General features: G+C 37.3%; 1 protein-coding gene and 1 gene segment (V, D, J or C); both read right to left on the bottom strand.

Annotated features, from left to right (window-relative positions):
- The window catches only part of LOC109684467 (immunoglobulin lambda-1 light chain-like), a 781398-nt gene that overhangs the window by 711685 nt on the left and 52558 nt on the right, over positions 1–17155 (bottom strand). The window lies entirely within an intron of this gene.
- Positions 7029–7621, bottom strand: LOC109679650 (immunoglobulin lambda variable 3-25-like). The segment is given in 2 exon segments: positions 7029–7365; positions 7520–7621. Coding segments are annotated over 2 exon segments (383 nt in total).

Genomic DNA, 17155 nt, shown 5'->3' with positions numbered 1-17155 from the left:
AGGAAAAGAATGAGATTATGAAGGTTTGGATGCTCATCTGATTTCTGGTGATCATTCTCCCTTCGTGTGAAGCCTGGAGAAGGGAAACATTTTGACCTTTCTTTATAACCTTATGGAGAAAGGTAAAAATGTGCCTCTTGATCTCTTGCATTCTGGAGGATGCAAGAGCAGATGGCAGATTAAAAGGGTGAGTCTCAGAGACATCATCAAGGAGGATTGCTTTCCTCCTTGAGGAACTTCTGGAAGGAAGCACCAGCTGAGACAAAGCAAAGGTCCTTACTCAAGAGACCCTACCAGAGAGGACACAACTGTTGAGTCTCCACTCTGGAGCACAGAGGTCAACCTGAGTTCAAGTTCCCATTGAATAAATGTTCTTAGTGAGTAGTTGTGTAGTTCCACAGTGCTCCCTGCTAGCCACAGGACCCACATCTCTCCAGAGACCTGAAAGCCCAGTTGAGTTTTGCTGCTCATCAGTGACCTGACTCTATTAACAAAAAGATGGTCTGATTCTAGATATTGAGATTGTGATACTGTGTGTTCACTCTAAATACGGTATTTATTTTAAGAAGGATCACTGACCCATTGAGTACAATGGATTCATAACTTTTATTTATATTTTTAACATTTCAATATGTAAAGGATTATAAAGTGACTTCTAGAATAAGATAAATGACACACTTTTGCCTTCAGGTGAGGCATGAAAGAGGAATGTACAGTTGAATTGATTAATAAAGACACTGACATGATTGTATTCTCTATATTATTATTGCTCTTCTGGAATTCTTAAACCTAAGCTTTTTGTGGGATGCTGCAAAGGAGAACTGACTTACAAGTCATAGGTAACAATTCTGGAAGGTATGGAGACTCCAGCAATAACTTTCTCTTGTGGTTGGCTTATTTTTGCTCATCTAAGAACTTCAAGTCCGTTATAAGTTTAATTGTTTCAACTCCCTCCAATTTATTTTTCAATGTAGTCACTCGTTGCTATAAACTTCCCTCTTAGAACTACATTTGCAATAACCCACGTGTTCCTTTTAGTTATGTTTTCATTTAATTCTTGTAATATTTATACCTTTCCCAAGATTTCATCAATGATCTACTGATTATCCAAATGATTCTAGGTTTAATAAAGAGCAATATACTCATGAATTTAAAAGGAGATGATTAGGGATGTGGAAGTGGAAGTGGGGAGGTGAAGGAGTACATGAAAGGTTAATAGCAGTGATAGATATGCCAAAATACATACATGCATGAAAATGTCATAATGAAGTCCCTTTGCTATAGTTTATGATACAAATAGTGGGAGAAGTCATATAATTTAAGTAATCCAGAATTTTAACCTTAAAACTAAAAATCATGGTTAATTTTGAGGGTATGAATCAAAAGAAACTTTTGCTGTTCAACGTTAGAAGCCGAGATTCTGAAAAACAATAATTTCCATTCACTTTTGCAGAATTATAATCCTGGTTTTAGGTGACTGCAATTATACCCAAGTTTTTACTGCAGAAAAAGTCTTATCAAATTACCAGTGTGTTTGCACAGATCCTGAATATATCTGTGGTAATGTTAAATAAAGGGGCAAAACAAAAGGAAAGTGTTTTAAAGGAAAGATGATTGACGTTTGGTTCTGTGGGTGTTGACAAACTCCTCCCTCAGCCACATGTGTTTTTGCTGTATGGAACCATGAATAAAGTGTCCATGGTAGCAGGGATGGTGATTTTTCATGGGATCTTCCATTTGAATTTCTTCTCCCTTACATAACCTAACTGTAGCCTCTGTTCAACCCTCAATAGGACAAATTGAGTCTGTTTTCTGTGGGAAATATCCAGGTCTCTAAGAGAAGGATTGATGACACTGAATGTCTTCCATGATGGCAGTGTAGCTATTAGTTCTTTATGCAGTAGATGTGTAATCCATGTAGATAAGTGATTCTAGCAGAACCATTATCCATTACCCATGCCTGTAACCCCATTCTGGTAATCACATGGAAATTCGGAGCACATAGTCAATTTCATGGGTAGTACTGAGCAGCAGTGAGTCCATGCTTTATCATTCACCTCTCCTTGTATGTAACTTCAGTCACTGTCAAAGCTAGTGGAGTGACCAATGCAAATGCAGGGATGGACACTGTCCTACAGGATGCTACAAGTTTTCTAAATCACCTTCTAACACATGATGCACTTCTCCCATAAACAGACTCCAGGTCCAGGAATCAAAGTGTGGAAATAGGGTGACTCCACCCACCATTATTCCTAGTGATCCACTCTAAAATTTTTGCATCATTCTTTGTAACTTACAGAGTTTTGGTCGAGTCCAAAGGTATCACTTCAAAAGAAGAAGGCTTTCCACTGGAGGGCAAAAATGACAGACTTGAACTTGCTCTTTGTCCCCTCTTTAAATAATGATAAGAAAGAATCAGCAGGCAAAATGGGTGTGTTTGCTGGTGATTCATCTCACATATCAAGTTACCACACAAACACACAGATGAAAATTAATTCAACCCAATTGTGCAGGGCAGTTGTATGAACAGTACTTCCTGGAGAGAAGGTTTTAGTTATCCCAACAGGCATGAATAGCAACTGCTTCAAACTACCTAAGATATTTGTAATGGCAAGAAGAATATTAAAAATAATATTAAGAATATAATTCTTAACCCTGTGGTGTTATTGTTGTATTTTCAACACTTAGTAAGCATTAATTCTCTTTAATCCACTCATATACTAGGTACAACAGATATGTCCTCTCATCAAAGTCTATTAAGAGCCATTTATCATTATGCTCTGGATATTTATTTTTTGGATTTCAATACATTTGGGGAAATTACCCATCATTTCTCAAATACATTTTATGATTTCATTTATTACAATTTTTATTATTCTACATCAATAGTCAAAGCAGTTTCATACAATATTGCAATAGATACATACAGAATTTTCTCCAATAAGCTTTCAGGAATTTCCAAATGAGTATGTACATACACTTGAGGGTCTTTATTGCATGTGTCTCTCTCATTTTGCACATTTTTTACTCTTACTTCTTTCTGTTCTTCACAAAGGACAATACCAGTTGGCTTTCTAAAGTTCAGTGATTATTCATTATTTGTTTTTTAATATTAATCACTGGATGAGGCTTTCTCCCTATGCATTCCTTTAAGATTTTTGTCATGTTTTCTTTATCTATTTGATCATGTGTACAATAACTGATTTTGTCCTTTTTGAAGTCACCACAATGTTTGAACTTCCTTCATAACTGTTTCTTTCCATTTGTTTTAGGGTCCTTTTCTCTTTGTTTGTTTGTTGGTGCCTATATTAGTATCCTTTGTTTTCTACCCAGAAATTTTAAGTTTCTTTATGTTCTTTGATATTCCTCTTTGAGAACTAAACTTTAAAAATCTTTCAGTGGAAATTTTGTGGCTGTTGTCATTCTATTTTCCCTTGTGCTTGTTATGCTGCATGTTTTAGTGTTTATCATTTTCTGAGGGAATAATATAATTCTTAATGTTGGATTTCTTTGTCACTGTGCTTCTGTGCTCATTTATACCCATGGTTAGGAATTATTATAGATTAACTTAAATGGTTAGGAGCAACTATCAGCCATTGCAAAGGATACATATTGTGTGTTGGGGAATATCTTCCATTCTCCATTATTTTGTCATTTTCCATTGGCCATCACTTCATTCTATCAGAGAGATGCATTTTAAAGCGGGGAAAGAAGATGAGAGCCTTCTTCCTTCCTACCTATGCATACACATGTGCCATGGCAAGGATATTACAATGCTCACCCACATCCTTAACAACACACTTTTGAACTTGCCACACTTCATTTTTCCTTGTTTGTTGTTTGTATTCTGTGATAATGGGTCCATCTGATATTTTTGATCAACACCTTTACAGTGGAGTTCATTAGCTCAAATAAGACTAAGATGAATGATAAGGCTATGCCATGATATAAAGAAAGCACGAAATATGCTACTATCTGTTGATGGAACTTTTAGGGAAAAATTCCAAAAACTGCTCTCTGTTTATTTTGGTCTTCTCTTTGTGTCTTTTAGTTAGTGGACTAAGAGATTGTCAATTATATTTATCTTTTCGAAGTACCAACACTTTATTTAATTAATCTTATGTAGTGTTATACTTGTACATAGTTCATGAACTTAATCCTCAATCTTTGCAATTTCTTTTTGTCAACATAATCTTGTGGTTGATTTATTACTGTTCTTCAAATATCTTAAAGTTCATTGTAAGCTACATTGTTTCTACTCCCTCTAATTTATTTTGTTAACGTAGGCACTCATTGCTATAAAATTCCCTCTTAAAACTACATTTGCAATAATCCAAGTGTTCCTTTTAATTTTGTCTTCTTTTAATTCTTGGAATTTTTAACATTCCCATGAATTCATCAATGATCTACTGATTATCCAAATGAGTTTGTCCAGTGACTCTAGGTTTGAATAAAGAACAATACAGACATTTATGTAAAGGGAAACTAATAGGGATATGGAAGGGGAAGTAGAGAGGAGATGGAGTACATGAAAGGTTAGTAGAGCAGATAGATATGATAAAATACATTATATACATGCATGAAAATGTCATAATGAAGTCCCTTTGCTATAGTTTATGATGCAAATGTTGGGGGATGTCATTAAGTTAAGTAATCCAGAATTCTAACCTTAAAACTAAAAATCATGATTAGTTTTGAGTGTATGAATCAAAAGAAACTTTCACTATTCAAAGTTAGAAGCTGAGATTCTGATAAAACATCACTTGCATTCACTTTTGTAGAATTATAATCCTGATTTCAGGTGACTGAAATTATCATACCCCTTTATTTTAGTGCAGAAAAAAGACTTATAAAATTACCTGTGTTTTTCAACAGATCCTGAATATATCTGTAGTAAAGCTTAATAAACAGGCAACTCATAGGAAAAGTGTTTCTAAGGAAAGATGAATGAGGTCTGGTTCTGTGGGTGTTGGCACCCTCCTCCCTCAGCCACATGTGTCTTGCTGGATGGAACCATAAATTAAGTGTCCATGGTAGCAGGGATGGTGATTTTTCATGGGATATTCCATTTGAATTTCTTTTCCCTTATGTGACCTAACTGTAGACTCTGTTCAACCCTCAATTAAACAATGTGAGAAACCAACAGTGAGCTCCCAAATTGAATTTGTTTCCTGTGGGAAATATCCAGGTCTCTAAGAGATGGATTATGGCACTGAATGTCTTCCATGATGGCAGTGTAGCTATTGGTTCTTTCTGCAAAAGATGTGTAATCCATGTAGATAAGGGATTCTAGCAGAACCATTATCCAGAAACTTGCCCATGCCTGTAACCCCATTCTGGCATTTCACATGGAAATTCTGAGCACATAGTCAATTTCATGGGCACTACTGAGCAGCAGTAACTTCATAGTCTACCATTCACCTCTCCTTACTTTGTGGTCTGTACCTACAATCACTGTCAAAGCAGGTGGACTGACCAATTCACATGCAGGGATGGACACTGTCCTCCAGGATGCTATAAGTGTTCTGAATCACATTCTAACTCATGATATACTTTCTCCCATAACCAGAAGTGCAGGTCCAGGAATCAAAGTGTGAAAATAGGGAGACTCCACCCACCATTATCCACAGTGGTCCACTCTAAAATTTATGTACCATTCTTTGTAACTTACAGATTTTTGTTCTAGTGCACTTGTAGCACTTCAAAAGAAGGCTTTCCACTGGAGAGGCAACAATGTTTGACTTGAACTTGCTCTTTGTTCCCGCTTTAAATAGTGATGAGAAAGAATCAGCAAGCAAAATGGGAGTATTTGCTGGTGATTGATCTCACATATCAAGTTGCCACACAAACGTACACACATGAAAATTAATTCAACGCAATTAAGCAGGGCTGTTATTTGAGCAGTACTTCTTGGAGAGAAGGTTTTGGTTATCTCAACAAGCATGAAGAATAATGGCATCAAACTACCTAAGATACATGTAATGGCAAAAAGAATAGTAAAAATTATAACAAGAAAATTAACTATTATAGTCACAGTAGTTAGGAATTTATGGGTAAAAAGTTTACCTTTCTTATTTTACTATGTATGTGTTTACATGTATTTTAATGAAACACCTGTTTTAATCCTCTGTATGATCCCAGTGGGATCAAACAGAATATGTGCACAAAGTAGTTAATTTTTAATCCCTATATGTTTATACAATATCAAAGAGGAAGAAAAATAGTGGGGCTAGGATATGAAAAATATGTTGTAGGGTAAAATGTATTATTTCCATTGTTTGTGGGATGGTTTTATTGTATTATTTTGGACCCACTTATCATAAAAGACTTAATTTGGAGAAAATGTGGCTACTGAAATGTATGGACTTCCTTCTGACAAGAGAGTTGGACAGCCCTCACTGCAGACCACTTTGATTGGCTGACCTGTGATTCCTAGAATTGACCATATCTACATTTGTACTTGGATAATTGAAAAGAATCATTGTTTTTCTATTGTTATTTTGGGGATACATTGTGACCTTGACAAAAGTTCTTATAATATCTCATGCATATCATTTATGTACAGGATTTGGAGAGCTGAATTAAAATGATTCAATTCTGCACCTCTCTCCTGTAGGGTGCATGTTATGAATCACAGTGCAGATGTGGGTAACTGGCCCTCAATTCCTGTGTCCACCTTCTGTGGAAGTTATTCTCCAACTCTCTTGTAACACTGAGTACCCAACACACCAGTCTCTTTTCATCATGGACTAATCCATGCAGTATTTCATATGCCAACATAAAGATGTTATGTGATGATGACAATAACATATCCCTCCATCTGTCTGTCCTTCTAGTCCAAATCACCTTCCTCTTATTTACTGAATGATAAACAAGCAACAAGCTGGCTTGAGAGTTCTAAATTGACCATAATTCAACACTGCAGAACATCCCTGACGCTCAAAGAAAAATGCATTTGGGGGCCTCATTTCTGAGTGAGATATGCAAGGCTTCCTCATAAGTTTGTGTGACCCAAACGAGGAAAGGGTTTATGTCTCACTTCCCCATCTGCCTGAGTCACTGTGAGGAGCATCATCACTCTCGTCTGACAAACAGTAGTAATAGTCAGCCTCATCCTCAGGCTCTGCTCTGCTGATGGTCAGAGTTGCTGTTGTCCCAGAGCTGGACCCAGAGAATCGGTCAGGAATCCCCGAGGGACGTTCACTATCTTTGTATATCACCTGCACTGGGCCTGGCCAGGTTTCTGCTGATACCAATATGCATATCTGTTTGGCAGTGCATGTCCAGAGAAGGTGATGGTGGCTGTCTGTCCAAGGGCCACTGATGCTGAGGGAGGCTGAATCAGCTCATAAGAGGCCAAAGAACCTGCAAGAGAAGAAAGTAGTGCAGTTGGTGTGTACAACTATATATTCCCAGGTTACCACCCTCCCAATAAGTGCCTTGTTGAGGTTGTGCTCAGAGGTAGACCCAGTTCAGAGTCCTTTGAAAGCTGAGTCTGTCACAGTTCTAGGATGGTCACCTATGTAGAAATTGAGGAAATGAATTAGGAGTGGAATCTTTGCCATGGTGTAGGGCTCTAGAACAGGGCTTCCAGAGAATTCACAAAATAGCTCTGCTCCACCAGGCCTCTCTTATTCTCTCTAAGTTTCTTTGGGCTGTGTTTGTTCAGTATTTATGCAAATTAACTCCTCCCCTGTGCCTCCACATTAGGGCTAGTGAGGAACATTCTTCTGGATATGGGTACGAACTGGTGACTAAAGAGCAGTGGTAGAGTCCTCATTTCCTACAACTTCTCTGATCAGAAAATCTGCCATGGAATCCAAAGCTCCTCTCCACAGTCACCTCTCATATTAAAACAAATACCTGAATCCTACTCTCCAAAGTTGTGTGCTGCATCCTGCTCAGCAGGGCTGTAGACCTCCAGGAGTCTTGCCCTGGGTAGAACTGATGACCCAAGCATGGTTCTTCAACTTACTCAGCCAAAGATGAAACATGGACCTGGCTCTTCTTCTCCTCTCTGGGAGCTTCAGTTAAATTTTTCATTGTTCTTGGACTTTTCATTAGAATGTAATACTGTGTCATTAACATTTTGATAAAATCATTTATTATGAGCCCTGTTTCCTGGTGAGCAACAACCTGCTTTTGTGGTTTTTCTCACCAACTCTAGGACCATTTACTAGGACATAGTGTCTGTTCCCTTCCATATATCCCTGTTCTCACACAAAAATTGTAACCAGATTCCAGAATACATTCTCTTTATCATTTTGGATATAAGTATATGTAATTTTGTTAAAGTGACAGGAACAAGGACTCTAGATCCCTGGTATCTCTGTGAAGGTGTCATGGTTATGACTCCAATAGGGCTGAGATCTAGTTGGTTGCCAGTCAGAAGTGCTTCAATCCAGAAAGATGTTGTCCCTCAACCAAGGATAGTATCTGTCTAATGTATGACTTGAGGCATTTGAAAATTAAGGTCACTCTGCAGAGTCTCTTCAAAAAAGGAGGTCTGTTTGCCCCCACCCTCACCCCACTCCTAGTGTAACTGCTTCCCTCTGCTGGCAGAAGAGTTCAAAACTAGACCATCCCTGATTCTTACGTGACTCCAAAGAATTGGTCACCTCACATGTTGTGGAACAGAATTCAGCCTCACTCTGAAATAACTATGCCCACCATTACGTGTGCAACACTACACAGACAGGTGGAATCCAATGGAGCAGGGTGAGCTGTTCAAATCCTTTAAGCATTTGTATTGTTTCTTTTAGAATAGCTTTAAGGTCATCTTTAGGCTTTTGTCAAAAATTTAATATGTAGAAAACCCGACTTTCTTTGGGTCCCAGGCTACTTTTATTTCAGGAACAATGACAGATGCATTCCACTTAATGACTTCCTGATCATGAAGGACTTCTGTCAATTAAGCATTAGGTTTCAAAATGTCTAATTTTGTGTTTCAAAATTATAATCATACTTGTCGCTATGTGCAAAGTGGCTAAAATCTTATATTAATATCAATGTAGCTATGTTGACCTCAACTTAGTTTCAATAGCTTAGTTTACCTCTACTCTTTATCCAGTGTCTTCCCTGTCATAGTTTATGATGCTATTGCTGCAAATAACATTGTTATTCTCTCTGTCCATTTTCATTTAATTTATATCTCTCGTTCTTTGCATTATTCTTTTTATTTGTATGGTAAAATTTTAGAGGTCAAGTTTGCAAAGGCACAGCATTACAAATTTTTATATTTATATAAGTAGTTCCTTATCAACAGCTTTCATTATTCATATGCCTTAAAGTTAGCATCCTTGTACTCATTTGTATTAAGGATTTCCTTCAGTGTATCTCATTGGTCAAGTCTTCCAGATAATCCAAATTTTCATCAGGGAATATAATTTTTAACTTTTATTTTAGATGAAGAATTTTGCCACATATAGAATTCTAGGGAGATTGGGCTTTCATCAATGTGTACATTATGACTCTGTCTTCTCACCTTATTATTTTTGTTGAAAACTGAACATTAATCTTATTGAGAATCTCTTGTGTGTGAAGAGTTCCTTCTTTCTTGCTGCCCTCAGTATTTTAGTTCTGCGTTTGATTTTTGAGAGCTCTATCATAATATGTAACCATTCAACTCTGTGATACAGGCTTTTTTGAGCCCTTAGTATAAAAGCTGCATAGCTTATCCTATTTTGAAGAACCTTCAACCACTACTTGTTCATCACATTTCTTCCCCTTATCCTCTCTTTTTGGGAGACACACATCATGCATCTGTTTGCATGTTTAATGGAGCTGTGTAGGTCTCTCCAACTCTGCTCATTGTTTTCTAAATATTTTAATTAGTATGACACCTATACAGTGGGATTTGTTTTGACATTTTCATAGACACATATATTTTACTCTGGTTATATTCATGCCCTCCATTATTCACCAGCCTACTCCATTCCCCTTGTTAACAAAAGTTCAGTAATTTGAAATGTTCAGTAATTTGAAATGTTCCATATTTATAGATGTATAAAAATCACAAAACCATTTTCTTCACTTATTTTGTCTTTTTCACATCATCTGTGATTTCTATTATTAATCATAGAGATAAATGTGTGCAAAATGATTACTATCTTACATTAATAACAATATAACTTGAGTTGATATCAACTTATTTTCAAAAGCATGTATTACCTCTACTCCTATACAGGCATCTTTCCTTTCACTATTTGTGATTTTATAGCATGATTATACTCTTCTTCTTCACATTTACATTCATTCATCATTCTAGGTTTCACTTCTTTCTTTTAATTCATATTTTGATATGTTAGAGAGCAAACTAACAATAAAACAAAATTACAAGCTTTTATATATACTTGTCAGGATTTTTAATTCTTCATATATTTTCAAGTTAGCCTCTCTTGTGACCATTTGCCTCAAGTATTTCCTTCAGTGTATCTCATTGGTCAGGTATTCCATAAAACCCATTAATTTATCAGTGAATATCACTTTTTTACCTTTTTAAAGGAACAATTTTGGCACTTATAGAACTTTGGATGATGGATTGCTACTTTCAATATTTTATTTTTATTTGACACTTACAAGAGATTGATCACAATATATCTAAGGTTGATGCCTTTTATTTAAGCTGCTTTGAGATCATTGGGCCCTTTTTTAGGAAAAGTGAATAGCTTTCCTTATTTTGGAGAATTTTTCAACCATTTGTGTGCTTGTTAATTACTAGGACTTCACTTTTTTCAGTGTGATTTATGGAATGATTGTTCAGTTATCTCACTGACCAGAATTTGCTGTGAAAGTTATTGTCTGATGCCAACTTCTTTCTCCATCAGCACCCCTGGATGAAGCAAATGTGTGAGTTTATTTCATCCTTCCAATACAGTTGAGTCTGATAATTCTCACCACTTCGGTAGTGATTTTTACTGTGTTCTCAGGAGGAAAGTTCCTGCAGCTTCCTCTTTCAAAGGCTTCTGTGCTATTGCTCCATACCTACATATGTTGGAAAATTGAAATATTGACTAAACGAATTTTGAAGTAATCAATAAAAGAAAAACACAAAGTAGCAGGACAGCAGACATTTACTTAGTTGATGTGGATTCTGAGATTTAGGATGGAGGCCATTGCAGGTGGCATCAATCTATAATCACTCAACAGTTGAACAAGAATTTTCACAGCAGGTTGTCTTTTGGGTATGATTGAAATCAGGGTCACATATAGTACACCAAAGAATTTCTTTTCAGAATCAAGCTCTAGTGGGAATACATGCTGCATGTTAACTCCCAAATATTTACAAATATTTCAAAATCACATGGAAAGTAATTTATTATGGATAACTATTCATTTGTATGACAATTAATGTTATTTTAACCTAAAAAAACAGCACTCAGAGGCCATCACCTCAGAAGACCATGATTTTTTCCCAAGTGCTTTCTGCCCATGTCACTGTGAGAAGCATGACTGTTCCAGGTCATACAGCAATATTCAGCCTCATCTTCAGACTGCAGCCCACATATGTGCAGAATCCCTCCACTGGGTGAGGTATCTTTGGATCCAGAGAAGTGGCTGGGCTCTCCAGAGCCTTGGTGCTTATTGTATCTAAGCAGTGATGCAGTAGGTACCTGGGAGAACTCCCTGGTATTTGCTTTTAGCAGATTATAACATATCTTCCAACATTAAGGATGCAGGCAAATTCCGCAGATGCTCCAGGAGTTGCAGAGAGAGAGGTTATTTGAAGAAGTGCCAGCTGGGAAAGGAAATCTGTAAATCCACAGACAGAGAAGATGAGGTAGGCATCACAGTAAAAGTTTCATTTACTCAGCATTAACCCATGGGACCCATGGATTCTGAGCTTGAATATTTTATTCAAACTGGAAATTTCAAACTGGTCACCATAATCTGTCATTACTTGGGCTATGGCACAAGAGGAGGACAAGGAGACGTGTCCAGGCCATGGTGGATATAGCACCCTAGTCCTAACAATGGGGCTGAGCAGACTTTGGGAACAGTTTCTTTTCCACCCTCTGCAGAAGTGGGGCTGTTAATTCAAATGTGGTCCTGTCATGAATGAATCAGTCTGTCACTGACTTTTGGTGCTTCAGCACAGATAACTCTGCCAAATTAGGATGATAAAGGTTTGCTTTCCTCTGTGGGTGTCGTGGGAAGGGCAGATTCTGTCAGGAAAGAAAGGTTATGGATTATTAGTCTCTGTCAGTGGGTACAGGGTCCAGCTACAATGCCATGGCTTCTTTCAGTGAATGTACCTTATTGAGCATCTATTTGGGGCCAATTGTTCAGGCCCACAGCACCATATCCTGTTCACAGGACAAGCATTTTCCAGGCTCCTCACCTGAGAACAGAGCTGGATTTTGCTGCTTACCATCTCACTCTATTGGGTAACATATCCATGATCTAATTAACAAGTACAATGATTTTCACACATTGTGTGTAATTTCCATAGTTTCTAAATCCCAGCTAAATTCCCTGTCTATAACATGTGAGAAAAGATAGAGGTGGAAGTATAGATAGAAAGATAATAACAGAAAATATTATAAGCCCAGAAAAGCTGCATAAAGCACATTATGTCATTAACAAACAATTTAGAATCTGCATACATTTAACTGCCCTACAGCCTGTGAATTAATCAGTGGAGTACAATTTCTTCATCTTGGTTTACTATTTCTTCTACTTACATTTTTAATGATATAAATTGTACTAACTGATAAAGAAAAATTTACTGCCAAGAATGTTGTTAAATAATCAACTTCAGATTGATACATAAATTCTCTGGCAATAATTTTTCCTTCCTTTTTAGTCTTCTCTCAGTGGGCAATTGTCTCTTGTTGACACTGAGGTAAAAATTCATCATTTTTTTACAAGTTTTCTGATTTAGGTCAATTATGATATTGTAGGTGACTTGAATATTAAAATCTGTCTGACAGGAAAAAATGAAAAATACATAAAAATCTGTCTGATAGTATGGTAGATTCGTGCCCTGCATTTGATGTTTTACTGTTTAATAACTTATTAGTTTCTAGTTATTTGAAAGTTTTCAGATATTCATAGAACTTGCACTACATTACAGTACATTTGCTCATGGAGGGTGGCTTCCATCCTCAATGTTTTCTACACTGTATACATGTATTTAATGTTTCCTTTCTTAAAACGTGTAGACCATCATGTCCTTCTTCACATTCTCCACATGAAGACATGGAATCCAATCCATATTATAGAACACCTATCCTAGATTGCTTACATAATCTCTGCTGTTCCTTGGACACTGACATCAAATTTCTTGTTTAACACTTCCTCCTCAATTAACTCAAGACCCTAAACTCAAAATGTCCAGTCACCAGGAGTAATCATGAGATTTGCCTCTGATCTGTGCATCTCATTGAAATCCCATTCATGTGAAGTCACATATTCATTCCATAAACCTATATTCAGTTGAACCTTTGAGTCACCCTGTGTCCTGTGCTTTGGTAATGAAACAAAAATACTCTGTTCTCAATAGGCTTAATACCTAGTGTTGGGGAAATACAAAGAAATGTGTAATGAGATAAGGTTCTATTGTGGCTGACACAATGGGTCCCATACTAACTGGTATTTCAAGCTTCTTTTGAGTGTTTGGGGTCACTTGCCACCTTCTAAATACTGACACTGAATATCCACACAATTACTTCACGGGTGTTCCTTTGTTAGTACAAATTCCTTCTCCATTGCTTATATCTGAGTGCAGGTGGACAGCACTTCTCTGCTACACTGAATAGAATCACTCTGTTTGCCATGTCACCATTTCCCCTCACCTTATTTTCTTTCTGTCACAATGTTTAGAGTTATAATTCATATTCATTTCTCTTTGGATGATGGTGGAAGCTGCACTCAAAACCTCAGTAAAAGGTGAGCCTTCCTTCCCCACACCCAGACATTCGATTACTTTATTTTGCACACCAGGCACTGTCTGTGCACATTTAGTCCATGGAAAGCAGGTAGAATCGAGGAAAATCATGTGTGCAGCACCGATCCTTTGGGTGAGGACAAGATCATATTGTGTGTCTGGCTTTGTAGGGGAAGTTTATCTATCACGAATTTTGATGCCTACAGAAAATGTGCCAATGAAGGTATTTTTTCCATGAATGTACCTGTTTTACCTGTACAATCTGGAAAGCAAACCACACCATGTGAGTGGTAACCATTGCACATGTCTGTATTTAAATTCTCAATTTTGAAAATAGCATAAAGAATTGTGTTGCAACAAGGGAAAATGATCTGGGGACAAGATTAGTTAGGACATGAAAAGGATCATTGTCATGCTGAGGATGTAGCTCAGAGATGGAGTGCTTGCCTAATTTGCACTGAGTCCTGTGTTCAGTCCTCAGCATCACACAAAGAAAGCAGTTTAACAGGCGTGAAAATGTTCATTGTGTTAATCAAAGTAAGCCAACTCAGTAAGACAAATACTGCATTTTTTTCTCATAAGCCTAATATAGACATAAAATTGTAACAAAAACTGACATAAATATAGAGGAGGACCCTTTAATGGAAGGTATAGGGAGAAGTGAACACAGAGGTAGAAGGTTGGAGGTGAATAAGGTAAACCAGATAGATAGATAGATAGATGGATATATAGATAGGTAGATTGAGAAATAGATAGTTTGTGTGTGTAAATTTTCAGCATTTCTTTTCATATATATGTGTATATATATGTATATATATGAAAACACAAAAATTAAACTCATTAAAATCATGAAACATGGGAGGGATAAGAGTAACAGAGGGGAAGATTATGACAAAAATAAATCACATGGCTGTATGACAATCGTACAAAGTTCTCTGACAATTAATAAATAGTAATAAAATTATCATCCTCTTCCATATGTGGTGAATTACAATAATACTTAGGAAAATGGTAAGTCTCAAAGCAGTGTCACAAGGCTCCATCAGAATTATTAATCAGGACTATGACTGAGCAGTGGACAGTAGGCAGATAAACCACAATTCATGATGTATCTCTCTTCTGCATTCACTGCAATATTACGGTTATAAGGTGCTGTCTGCAGTGCCAGCACCTGCACCAAAGTTAAGGTCAGAGCACAATCTTGTGTATATATTTGGACGGAGGTATTGACTGAGGCCAGAGCAGGATCTGAGAAGAAAATTGAGATCACTCATCCTTATATTCCACCTCACTGGTACTACCTTTTCACATCAGAAATGGAGAGTCCTTCCCTGTGCTGTTCAGTCACCATTCCTCCCAACCTCTGGACTTGATGCTTGGGGTGCAGATGAGTTTGATGGTTTAACCTGGGGTGGCAGATGCACAAAACAGATTAACCAGCATCAACTAGGAAAGAAGAATGTAAATGGACACACATTAGTGCCCGAATTGGATGGCAAGTGAACAATTGTTGGAAGGAAATTGCAACTTATTTTCCCTAAAAAGTTCCCTATGAATGATGTGACCACTGTCCAACACTGGCCTGTGAAGACAGGGAGGAAGGTCAGCAGCAGACAGGTTATGGTTTAGTGAACAAGAACACTTTCCTTCATATGCCTTTTCAGAGGCTGCTCTCCTGGTAATCCCATGCACTCTGTCCAGGGCAGGGTGGAAATTTTCCTGCATTTGAGCAGCTCAGGATGATGTGACACAGGTGGTCGAAATTTAAGCCTCAATAACAAATCCTACATGTATCTAAGTGTATTCTACCTTTGTTGGTCCAGTGGAGCCTAAGATAACTCAGGATTCAGCCAAGGGCTTTGAGGATGTCAAATCTTGTTCTCATGTGTATCTGAGTGACTTTTCAAATCTCTGTAAGTGTAAAGACTCTAAGGCTCACAGGATCTCTTTTCAGCTCCTTCCCAGGCAAAAGGCTCATAGTTGGCCTTGACCTACCATCTATATAGTTGTCCAGTTAACTAGGAGTTATCCATTTAACCTATTCTCCTCATGAATATTTATCATATGCTATTTGTAAATTGATTTTACTCTGCCCACAGGGTATCCATGATCTGAAATTGCTGAGTCCTCCCCAGGAGCCTATTAACCCCATATTTCACAGATTAAATGCGTGTCTGCATGTGGTGAATGGAATACCCATATATGACAAGTTGAATGCCAGCAATTTATTACTTAGAGGAAGATAAGTAGAAGAGAAACTTAGGACTCAGGGTTAACTGGTTTGTAAAACATTGAGAAAATCTGTTCTAAACATGTTAAATATTTTCATGCATTTGAACTCCACTGGAAGTACCTCACACATGTGGTTGGAATTTTAGGTTTAATAATAAACACTATGTGTGTCTAGGTGTATTCTTCCTTTGCTGGCCTGATGAACCCAGATTCAGACAAGGACTCTAATGATGTCACACATTCTGCTCATGTGTATCTGTGTGATTTCTAAAAACTCCATGTGCCTACTGACTATATGTGTCTAGAAAGGATCTCTCATAACTCCTCTCTAAGCACATGATTTAACAGTGGTCCTTTATCTAGGTTCTCTCCCATTGTCCTAAATAACAGGGAGATTATCTGCCTCTGTTTATTATGAATATGCATCTCGTGCCTTGTCTGAAACTGTTTTACTCTGCCCACAAAGTTTCCAACTCTATCTACTAATTCCTTTCCAGTTGCTTATAAGCCAAATATTCACAGATTAAAGATAGTCTGCATATAGTGAATGGGCACTCATATATAACTAGTTGAATGTCACTAATTTTTTACTTAGAAAGAGGCAGAAAAGGAGAACTGAAACCTGGGTTTTGGGAAGAGCTGGTGCCCCCAAGATTGAGGAAATATGCTCACAGTGGGTTGAACTTATCATGTATATGAGGTTCCCAAGATATTCTCACACAGGTGGTAGGAATTTTTGCAGCAAGCATAAATCCTATATATGGCTAAGTATATTCTTCCCTTCACTTCCATCTCCTATCCAAAGTCAAAGAACCATATAAAGAGACACAGAGCTCTTCATATGTACATATATCTGATTTCTGGTGTCTAGTTCTGAGAATCTCAGCCATATTTGCACTTCTTCTGAACTTCGTGTCTTCAGCTCAGTATGAACCTCAAGGTCATATGGAGCTCCATCACCTCGTAGGTCGAAAAGTGTCTCAGAGGAAAATCTCTAGCAAGAGTGAACTCATCTGTGTGTATGCATGTGCATTT

The sequence above is a fragment of the Castor canadensis genome, chromosome 18 (genome assembly GCF_047511655.1).
Source record: "Castor canadensis chromosome 18, mCasCan1.hap1v2, whole genome shotgun sequence".
Classification (NCBI taxonomy): Eukaryota; Metazoa; Chordata; class Mammalia; order Rodentia; family Castoridae; genus Castor; species Castor canadensis.
The sequence above is the reverse complement of the archived record's forward strand: the minus strand, read 5'-3'. Positions and strand labels throughout refer to the sequence as shown.